At 37.2% G+C, this 11,817-nt stretch overlaps 2 protein-coding genes across 2 annotated transcripts in view; one reads left to right on the top strand and one right to left on the bottom strand.

Moving 5' to 3' along the window:
• Window positions 1-1,069: 1,069 nt before the first annotated feature.
• Window positions 1,070-7,476, bottom strand: ntmt2 (N-terminal Xaa-Pro-Lys N-methyltransferase). The gene is made up of 4 exons (XM_058379525.1): window positions 7,112-7,476; window positions 5,217-5,389; window positions 3,749-4,001; window positions 1,070-1,961 (listed from the first exon to the last, which is right to left on the bottom strand). Exons 1-4 carry the CDS (start codon window positions 7,263-7,265, stop codon window positions 1,705-1,707), a joined length of 837 nt encoding a protein of 278 aa, XP_058235508.1. The 5' UTR covers window positions 7,266-7,476; the 3' UTR covers window positions 1,070-1,704.
• A 2,188-nt stretch (window positions 7,477-9,664) lies between these two features.
• The window catches only part of kifap3a (kinesin-associated protein 3a), a 24,027-nt gene continuing 21,874 nt past the window's right edge, over window positions 9,665-11,817 (top strand). The window contains exons 1-2 of the mRNA XM_058379461.1: window positions 9,665-9,840; window positions 11,227-11,355. Coding sequence (XP_058235444.1) covers window positions 9,809-9,840; window positions 11,227-11,355 — 161 coding nt within the window. The 5' untranslated portion in view covers window positions 9,665-9,808. The remainder of the gene's footprint in view (window positions 9,841-11,226; window positions 11,356-11,817) is intronic.

Below are 11,817 nucleotides of genomic sequence, written 5' to 3'. Positions count from 1 at the left end.
TACAATGGAGCCTCTCTGTGGAGAGCATGAACAATTCCACACGAATCCTCCTCCACATTAAAGAAGCCATCTGAGAGTCATTTACCTAAACACTGTGGTCTTTGCCATGGCTTGGGAAACAACAACTGAATGCTTTCGGATCATCACTGTGGCCTTTTGGGGTGGATTTGAGTTTTTTTTTTTTATTAGTAGAACAAATGACAACCTTGGGGTCAAGAGCAATAAATGTTGCATTTGTGGTTGTTATTTTCTGTCATGTTTTTTTTCTAGTTAAAATTTTATTTTATATGTTCTTTTAAACAAATCATTTATTTAGCTGTGTTTTGTTCTTGACTTGGATGGAAAGCAAGACATTCTCATAAAAAATGAAAAAAAAAATAAAAATAATAATAATAATAATAACAATAATAATAATATATAATTATAATATAAATGTATAATTATAATAATAATAATAATAATAATAATAATAATAATAATTATTATTATTATTATTATTATTATTATTATAAGTAGTATTAGTATGGTGGTGGTGTTTGTATGAAATAATTCTGTCATAATTATACAAAATAATTATTATTTGTTACACATACATCTACATCTCAAACATTCAGAAGCCCTGAACCACAAGGTGTGATTTTCTTTTTTTCAGTTGCTGTCATTAGTGTGATTTATTTTGACTTTCATTATTTCATTATTTTTTAACATAATAAGTCATTGCACTTGTTATTTGGGCTTGGTATCTTATTTTGACAAGATTGTAATATAATATATTATAAAATATATCATTTTCTGTAGCATTTATTCCACACGGAGTCACCAAGGAACATAGTGGACAGAGTGTCAACACATGAGAACATGGACACAAGGAGGAGATGGGGAATCAAACCCCAACCCTGGAGGTGTGAGACAAACCTGCTGACCTGTGAAATATATAATAAAACATATTTAAACTAATTTAGCAATTAAAATGACACATCAGGGTAGAAACACACTATTTTAATTAAAATAGAGAAACATTTATAATTTACAACAAATCCAAACAAAACCAAGCAAGAAGTTTCTTCTAGTGTTTTGATAAATGAACAAATATTTCAGTATGACCTGTAACTAATGAACACATACTGACCACGAGACAGTCTGCAGTAAATAAAGTGACATCATTCTGAATATTTTAAACTCATCTATTACGAGTCTGCCATTGTTTATTGATTTAATCATTTCTTTTAAATGAAGCATATTTTCAGTGATAGATAATGGGTTATTCACTGTGACAAGGGTTTAGAAATATTGCATCCTAAATAGACATGGGAAAGAAAATGGCCAAGACAGCCTTCAGCATTTATTAACGACATCTCAGGCTGAAACTGGTTTGTTTCCATATTCACAGTTTACTCACACAGGAATGTTAACTGCTTTGGAGCGAAATGGACGTCTTATCGGGTTTGCTGAGTTGAATTAAAATGATTGAATAGAAATGACTGTGTCTGTAATTATAATAAATGGAATTAAATAATTTATAGGGTCATCAGATGACCCGATGTTTGATGTCTCATATACAGGTATAAGGTTTCGCTAATTAAGAGCAATTCACACAAAACTCATTTAAAAATAAAACTTTCATGTGAAAGTCCACAGATACTGATTACTGAAAACTATCAAAACCCTGCAGTGTTTTCCCTGAAATACCGACACACTGCCATGTCACTGCATAGCGATCATCCACACCGGCACAATGATTTCAGGGAAACCCTCCTGCTTCTGCACGTCCAGGATGGAGAGGCCAGCCTTCAGGATAATGCTCTTCATGATGTCCAGATGACGGATCAGGCTGCTGTCTACAGGGTCCAGTCTGCAGCCCTGCCGTGCCATGTTATCCTTTATAATGATGACCCCGTTGGGTCTCAGGCTCTCTTTTGCTCGCCTCAGGAACTCCAGGAGATCTTTATCTGTCAGGTGACCTGGCCATAGGAGAGTTCGTGAATGAGGAGTTTTGAAGAACAGCTCAGAATTTACATAGTTCACACATGAAAATTCACATACAATAAACACCAGTCACCCACAATAGGCCTGGCTGGATTTATTCAGATATTGTTCATGTGAGCATTAACATAAGAAATATGGTGTTCATAAAAATCCTGTAATTTGCAAAATCATTTATATCCTACTCCTGCTCCTGGGTGTAATATAAATTCAATCCATACAATTTGCACAGATTACTTCACTTTTTTATCTTGAATTTAATTCAATTTCAGTTCAATTTATTTGTGTAGTGCTTCTAACAATGGGCATTGTCTCAAAGCAGAATTTACTGTGGACTCTCTATCAAAAACACACAAAACAATGGTTCTATATAGAGCCTAAAATGGTTCTTTCACTTGCTTTATATAAACAGTTCTTTGTATGAAATTGTGTTTCATTCAAAGAATTCATTAAAAAGAAGCTAATGGGGTTAGACAGTTTCTTTTAGAATCATTTTTTATTTATTTATTTATTTATTTATTTATTTATTTATTTATTTATTTATTTATTAATTATTTTTAATAAACAATATATTTTATTTAATTTAGAATTTATTATTGTTATTATTATTATTATTATTATTTATTTTTAAAAATCAATATTTTTATTTAGTTTAGAATTTATTATTATTATTATTATTATTATTATTAATAATAATAATAATAATAATAATAATAATAATAATAATAATAATTTTAGTTTAGAATTTATTATTATTAGTATTACTATTGTTGTTGTTTACAAATTTAGACAACTCCAGCAAATTCAAACTGAATATAAAATTATTTTAAAATTACAGCACTCACTGTGTTATGAAAACTGGTCTGTAGTTCTTCTACTTTAACTTGAACTTCTCCCTCATACTGAACTGTTTATATCCATTCATTTCGAATTATTCCACATACTTAATCAAATATTTGATCCTTATCTTTATTAAATATCTTTTCTAAAATATTTGATTATTTTTTATAAATTTTATAAATTATAATTTTTTAAATATTTGATAACACATGATTCCAAAACATCTCACAGTTTTAATCCAGTGATAAAACTCCAAAAAGTAACTTCACCTCACTGATTCTTTGAATTATTAAAGGTTTAAATAGAGAAGCTTCATTGCTCTTTAAGGTTTCTACATAGAACATAAAAGGTTCTATTGTAAAGTACAGAGTCTCAGGGTTCTATATACTGTAGATCCCCAAGGAAGATATAAACTAATTGTGGGAGTGTGGCACTGTCTGTGCAGAGCTGTAAAAAGTAAACCAGCACCTCAGATGATGGCACAGAAGTGAATTAAAATAACCTTTAATTCTATATTACAGCTTTTACTCTCATTGTTCATTTTGCGCTCTCAGCTCTCCGGGCTCATGACCTTGTATGGTGTTTTGTGGGTGTGGCTACATGTAAATGAGATGTGGTAGGACTGTGTTTTTCAGATATGAAGGTTTAAATGATTAAATGAAATGTTTTGCTATTCTTTCTATTTTTTTCTTCGTCATTTTTTTCATATTCCAACTTTCGCATTCAGCTGCAAATCTAATTCATTTCAACATTACTTTTATCATAGCTGTTTTAAGCTATTTATTCTACATGATTAATAGCAGGAAAAAAACAACAAAAGTGGGAAACCATCCAGGCAGTATGTAGCACCACACACACACACACACACACACAGACACACACACACACACAAACACACACACAGTGTAATCAGACACACACTCACAAGCTACCCACTGCATCCAGATGACATCATATCTATCGAGTGGAGGCGTGAAATCCTGTAGGTTGTCGAGGTAGTAGGTCTCCACGCGGTCAGCGTAGTCCCCCAAGTAACACTCATGGGCATGGAGAATGAAGTCCTCCATCATGTCCAGCATCTCCATGCTTTCAAATACAGGAAACAGGACCCCTTTGGACACGCGGCCAATCCCACAGCCGCAATCAAGGGCTCGCTTGGTATCGGCCTTCCCTGGTCCCTAACGTGATTACATCAAATAAACAGGTACAACTCTAGGTAGTTAGTTATTCTTTAACCATCGATATTTTTCCGGAGACATGCTGATTCAGGACTGATTCAGTCCTCAGTTTCATTTAATAGTCAGACTGTGTCATGGATCTGTACAGTAGATTAATTTACAACAAATTCTACTCTAAAATCATCCTGATTTGCCCGGCTAAAAGCAAGGAAATTAAATCTGTTCTGACCTTGATACATACACTCACTGGCCACTTTAATAGGAACACCCGTATCCAATCAACCAATCATGCGGTGGTAGCAGTGGAATGCATAAAATCATACAGGTTCAGGTCACTAAAGTTTCACATCAGACATCAGAATGGAGAAAAATCTGATCTCAGTGACCAGGGCATGTTTTTTTTTTTTTTTTTTTGCTTTGAGTATTTAAGGAAACTGCTGGAAAAAACAAAAACAAAAAGCATCCAGTGAATAAACCGAAAGTATTTGTTGACAAGAGAACCACAAAAGCATCTCAAAGAAAAGCACAAAACACCTCCAACCTAATACAACTGCAGAAGCCCACATCAGACTGATCTGATCTTTAATCTGAAGCACAGACTCAGTGAAACCGGGCAGAAGAAGATTAGACCAAGATCATCAGCTATTTTTCAGGTCTTCATTTGTCCAGTTTTGGTTGTTCTCATATGACTGACTGACCGGATAATTGTGTTAATGATGTATGAAGGCATACAGAGGTTCATCTTATACTATGTTCACACATACAGCGACTCACAGCAACAAAGCTCATTCATTTCTAATGAGAGCTGACGCTTACTTGTGATGTGAGCGACAGTGAGCATTAGTGACAGGGCTTTAGAAGATAACAAGAAGATGTGAAGAAACTCCTACAGAAGCAACTGATCTTTATTTGGAGTTGATCAGAATCACGTTATTGATGATAACTTTTGAATATAAGATTGGTTCATTCTGTGTACAGTCTCATGTCCCATTATAAAAGACTGTGGTAGACTTAAACAGCCAGGTTATTGTAGGATAAACATTAGTTTCTTTTTGGTTTCGTTTTTACGTCACAAAAATCTACCACTTTCATAGGGGTGTCTAGACTTTATATAGCCACTGGACCGACCTACATGTATCCATGTGTATTACAGAGTCGCTGTAAATAAATGAATATCTATATAATATTGCTGTAAGGAGTGTTAAAATGTCATACCACAAACTTCTTCAGGAACTGTCTGGAGCCCTCAAGGTCCACCTCTGAGATCTCCACAAAACTTCCCATCATGCCCTCCTCTGATGCCGGGACGTTTTTATAAAAATTCTGGGCCCTGTAGTAGAACTGCTTCTCTCCCATGATGTACTCACAGGTCACCGCATAAAGTTTCACTGCAGAGGAACAAATCAGGCCACTGTATTATCAAGTCACATGTTATAACAAGGTGAAGTTTTGACTTCTTGTTTTTGTTTTTTTTGCCTTTGTGCATCAGGCTTAAAACAGACATAAGGGGTTTACATTACGTTATTAAATGCTGTGCATTATGCATACTGTGTTTAGCCAATCATGGATGCTGATGCTGCAAATATGCAAGTTAGATCATTAAGCCGGGGTTTTAGGAATGTACAGTGTAAAACATCAGATTATGAAAAGTCAGGATTAATTGTTAACCCCAGGTCAAACAAAATAACCCAGGGCTCACCCAGAGTTTACAATCACTCAGAGGAACTATTTCAAGTGTTAAAAGCACTATAATGTGATGTTACCATCCCAAACTGATTTTCCACTAACAGCAAAGTTATTATTCCTCTTATAACACAGGAATTTTTCAGTGATCACAATTTTATTAAATAAAAACACAACATGCATTTTGTCCTTTGTTGTTTACTCTTCTGGGATGTGTTATAACAACTGTTATTACATCGTCACTTCTGTAAAACAAAGTGTCTACACTGGAAGGTAAAAATGTCTTGCACAGAAAAAATCATTTTAATCTGTTTAAACTGCATCAGTGGCCTGTCTACAGTGTGAGCAGAGGAGGGTGTAAATTCACCGGATGCATGAGCATCAAGGTCAAGTGTATGAGTTTCAAGGTCAAGTGTATCGGGTGTGAAGGTTTTTCACTGCTGTTTACACTTCCACATGCCGTAAAGATGAATTATTGGACCTAATGAGAAAGCAGATGTGACTCTTCATCTGTTTTATAGAATATTCTGCAGTTCTTTATAACAGTGATTTCAATGACACTAAGCTTTTTCAGAGCCATTGTGTGATTTCAGTGACCTAAAAACTAAACTGAAAGTATATTTTGTAAACTGTTTTTCCTTCACTAACCTCCAAAAACCATTACTAACAGGATAACCATCAGATAATGACCTAGTGTTTGGTGAGTGAACGATAAAAACTTGCTTAATATGTACTTGAATTGAATCTTAAATCTAAAATACTGTAAATCTAAATGTTCATCTTCCCTCCAAAAAATAGAAAATTAAGTGCTCAATAGCTTCTGGTGCATCATTATAAGTAGTACGGTGTGACCAAATATTTTTTATTTTATAAAGCACACAGTAAATGATTAAAATAACCATGGCACCTGGATTTATTGTCAGGATCACACAGTTCTGGAAAATTAATCAACACCTTCTCACACTGCTGTGCTACAGAGATACCGAACACCTCAAACCACAGTCGACACGTGACAGGAAGTAATGGATTGATCAAAAGTGTTGAAGAAGAATCACCAAGTACCAAGAAGAGAGAAGCTTCCTGTCAGACACTACACGAGCAGGTCAGTGGTCAAGAAGATATTTGAGAAGCAAGTCACACGATTGGCCTTGTGAATGCAGAGCGATACTGAAATTTGAGGAAAGAGGAGTGGGAACAGAAATAGCAACAGGAAAGGAGATCCAGCGGAGAAAAGAACTCGAGTAAATACTTCTGTTGTTTTAGGTTGCTTACCTTGATCTGATATCAAGAAATCTGTTTACTTTATAGCACTTATATGTCAAAATATATATGTCTGTGTGTGCGGTTTCCAATCAGTAAAGATCTAGACAACAGTTTCTATCACTCCTGTACAAAAGTTATACAAAGCAGAGACACTTGCCACCTACCCAGAGGTATCTGCTCCAGCATGAAAAGGTAGCTGGCGAAAAACTCCTGCCTGAGCGTATTGTGCAGGTGAAAGGACATGCTGTTTTTGCACATTTTGTCATCCGTCTTCTCCCAGCGTTCCCGGAAAGCTTCATGCGTCCTCCTGAAGTCCATCACGGAGGTCAAATCAGAGTCCAATAGCCTGCGAGTTTAAAACACCTCTCTCTCTCTATCGCTCTCGTTCTCTCTCTCTACTTTCTTCCAGTATATACAGGTTTTGAAGATGTTGCTATTTGTGTCTCTGCAGCTTGGACACATTTTTCTCCCCAGGGTGTGGAAAAGTGCTGTGGATTAACAGGTCACATGCATCAGATCTGATGTTGAAGTAACATGCAGTAGTGGAAAAGATCAGCCAAGAAGAAAGACAAAACTGCCTGTTGCATGTCACACATGACAGTCCAACGCTGGCCGGTGATTTGAGCTTTCAGCATAGTCAATTTGTCTAGTGGCCATTTTTAGCATCACCTTCTTGTCTTGTATGTGTATATAGTGTCAGATATCAGTGACTTTCACCCGAGAGAGAGAGAGAGAGAGAGAGAGAGAGAGAGAGAGATGAAATGAAAACATACAGTGCAACCAAAGCCATGCTGTGGATTGATTCTCAATTAGTAAACAATTCTCACATCTACACTCTTTCAGCAAGATGATCAGAGCAGAACAAACACCATGGTTACCTCAGGCCTTCATTGACAGCCCTAGCATAACAATTTCCCTTTTTTCCCTTTCTTTTTCTCCTCTTGTTCGAATGTATTTTGTGGTACCATGGTGTTTAAAGATTTCTGCCTCAATACTGATGGAATAACTAGTGCAACCAAAGAAAGGTCTAGAACAGAGGGATCTGCCTGGGAAATGAGATGCCTGGTGTAGTATGTAGTAACTGTGACAAATTACAGGCTTCACATTTGTTGGGTCTGAGAAGAGAAACCATGAGCCATGAAGTTCACCAATAATTTTAGGCTTAAAGAAGTTGTAATGTTAGATGGGAAACCTGGAGCCATGACTAAAACCTACTTTGTGTTTTTATGTGAATGAATAAATGATCCTTTAGACACTTTATTTAAACTCAACTCATTTCCAATCAACACAATTTTGGCTGTTTTGCACATATATGGTCAAAAGTTTGTGCACCCCTTCCTGACCATCACCCTATCACACTATTTGTGTACGGGGGCATCATCATGCTGGAACAGGGTTCGAGTCTCTTAGTTCCAGTGAAGATGAATTGTAATATAGTGATATCAGTTTGGGGAAGAATCATATATGGGTGTGATGGTCAAGGATCTGTTTTCATAGTCACCTCAATAAATTCTCTCTTTTTTGTTTTGCTTAGGTCTTGGTGCAAATCAGCTGTTTACTATTAAAACAGCTTTTAACAGTTATTTATGATTTTTGGGTCATATTCACATATCACACATCATTAAATCATTATCCTCAAACCATAAACACCATTACCGAAACTTACTGGAATCCAGATACTTAATGATGTCTTAATGGTCCAGTACATACACTATATTGCCAAAAGTGGAGTAACTTGACTGGCCTGCACAGAGTCCTGACCTCAACTCGATAGAACATCTTTGGGATGAATTAGAGCGGAGACTGTGAGACAGGCCAAAACTGGGACGTCTGTCTTTACATGCAAATTAATGTAATCTGGAGTTGTCCCGCCCTTTGCAGCTATAGCTTCAAATTTTCTGGGAAGTTTTTCCACAAGGTTTAGGAGTGTGTTTATGGGAATTTTTTGACCATTCCTCTAGAAGCGCATTTGTGAGGTCAGGCACTGATGTTGGACGAGAAGGTCTGGCTCACAGTCTCCGCTCTAATTCATCCCAAAGGTGTTCTATGGGGTTGAGGTCAGGACTCTGTGCAGGCCAGTCAAGTTCCTCCACACCAAACTCACTCATCCATGTCTTTATGGACCTCGATTTGGTCACTGGTGTGCAGTCATGTTGGAACAGGAAGAGGTCATCCCAAAACTGTTCACACAAAGAGCATGAAATTGTCCAAAATGTCTTGGTACACTGAAGCATTAAGAGTTCCTTTCACTGGAACTAAGGGTCCGAGTCCAACCCCTGAAAAACAACACCTGAATTCAATGATTTGGTGGGGTGTCCCAAAACTTTTGGCAATATCGTGTACCAACATGTGATCTACAAGTTGCCAAAGGGGTTCTATTGGTACTTAATGGAATCCACTAATGGAACATACCACCAGTGGAAGGCAACAGATTCCCAGTAGAGACCCACAGGGATCCATTATATTTTCGATTAAAACAATATACAATTCCCAATATAACCATTAAAACCATTACACATTCTGTGAGGGTTTGTACAGTTCATAAGATGGAAGTCTCCCAGTTTGACCACTTTTAGATCAATGTTGAATCAGTGAACATTGTTTAGCTAACTGCACACACACACACACACACACACACACACACACACACACACACACAGCCCTGACCGCAGCTCTGAACATTGCCGCCGTCTCCACACCTGCAGATGGCGATGAAACCGTGTGGCCGAGCAGACCGTGCTGCATGATGGGAAACTGATGGACGATACACACCCTAGCAACACATACGTAAACATTGGTTACAGCGGCGTATAAAGCAGTAAAGCAAATAAAACAATTATAGCCTGTTAAAAGAAGGCAGAATGCAGGCAGATGACGTAAGATATTTAAAGAGGTGAGTGTGCACGCGCGCTGTCTTGTCTGTGTTTGATTCGGTTAGCTTATTTAGCCTTGCATGCTAAAGGATGTTGTTTTCATTGGGCTTTATAAAGACATCCGTCAGCTGTGTGTGTAAACAATGTAAACAAAAACATCCGACATCTGATCTATATAAACAGTTAATGTGTTGTATCGAGAGGGTATTGATTCAAATATAGATGTTCTGTATGTGTGTTTGAAAATTATTAAATGAACAAGCATGCATATCAGATCAGGTGCAGTCAGGTCCATAAATATTCGGACACCGATTGATTTATTTTATCTGTGTGGCACAGCTGTATGATAAATAATGAATAGGAGCACAACAAAATAGAGGGGAATTCGAGGGAATTGCCCGAGGTCTGAAACACACTCACACACACACACACACCATCATCATCATCATCATCAGACACTGAGTTTCCACCCTGCTGATGTTCATCCAGGTCTCTAATGCAGCTCTCTTCACCTCCTGCTCATTCATCTGGCTTTTTTGCCTTCAGTTTTATCTTCAGTAATTGAAATCCAGCTCGATGTTTCGCTTCTCTGGATGTGAGCGGATCATTACAGCTATTACAGATCATTACAACATAAAAGCGGCAGGATGAATTGTGAAGTGTATCAACACTTCACAATTCATCCTGCCGCTTTTATCACCAATCAGATCATTAATCAATACCAGGAAGCAGGTCCATTGGCAGCCATGCATCTGATTCATATGAGGTGGCTTTCTTCTGACCATGAGCGCATCCTTCCCTTCTCCGTGCTCTTGTCTTCCCTTCAATGTGGTGCAGGATGATCTTAGTCTCATCTGGCCATCGGATGTTCATCCAGAACTTAAATCTAATCTGGTCTTCCTGATTTTGAGGCTATTCGCTGGTTTATGTCTTGTAGTAAACACTGTATATGACTCTGGTGAGATCTTCTCTTGATTGTTGACTTCGGCACAGAGATGTCTTGAAGGTTGTCCTTCATCAGGGAAACGATGCTTCTGTCAGCTACCACGGTTGTTTTTCAGGTGTATTGGTGTTGCTGAGTGTTGCCTTCTTTATTCTGAAGAATGTACCAAATCTCTCTCTCTCTCTCTCTCTCTCTCTCTCTCTCTCTCTCTTGTTTCATGGGCAGTGACAGCTCTTTGGACTTCATATTGAATATTGATGGTAAACAGTAACAGGTTTCAAATCCAATTAAATCTGTTTACCCGTATGCGGGTCTCTTTTCCTTACTGCACAGCCTTCCTCATTGAGCCCACCAGCATCAGTAATTCTATACAAACTTCCTTTTATGTTATTGTACCTGATGATTCTTGCTAATGAGTGTATACAGCTACAGTGTATAAATACAGCATGTTTCTACTCCTCAGGAAAGTCAAGGGAGGAAGTCTGGATGTCCATCCCACAGAGAAAGCCCTTATTGTCCAGTATGAAGTGGAAGCGACTGTTATGGGAGAAATGGGCCCCATGCTTGGAGAACGCAAGGCGTGTCAGAAGATGTATGTTTTTATCGTCTAGTTTGTGGTTTGTAAATTCAGTAGGCTGATTGGGTGTCGAGTCTCTCATTATGTGACTCAAGTCTATCATAGATCACTTATTATAAAATGGCAGACATTTAAAGATTTGTCCCAGACACACTATAGCTATGTCCCAAATGTCATACTACACTTACACTATGCACTATTTTCTCTAGTGTCAAGTGTATGAATGTTATTAGTTTTATGTCGTCTCTAATGGAACACTAATGGTTTTGTTACTGTCTTAGTAGTAGTCTTAGTCGTCTTCGTCAACTTCTTCTTCTTCCTCTTCTTCGAATTTTCATTGTGAACACATGACTCTCAATATTTATACTACACCATGGAGTATAATAGTGCCTGAGTATGAGATTTGGGACACAACATTGGTGGTGTACCATGCCCCCACCTTTTCCCCCTTAATTATTAATGAATAAATTAATAAAT

Source organism: Hemibagrus wyckioides, linkage group LG25 (assembly GCF_019097595.1).
Source record: "Hemibagrus wyckioides isolate EC202008001 linkage group LG25, SWU_Hwy_1.0, whole genome shotgun sequence".
Lineage (NCBI taxonomy): Eukaryota > Metazoa > Chordata > Actinopteri > Siluriformes > Bagridae > Hemibagrus > Hemibagrus wyckioides.
The sequence above is the reverse complement of the archived record's forward strand: the minus strand, read 5'-3'. Positions and strand labels throughout refer to the sequence as shown.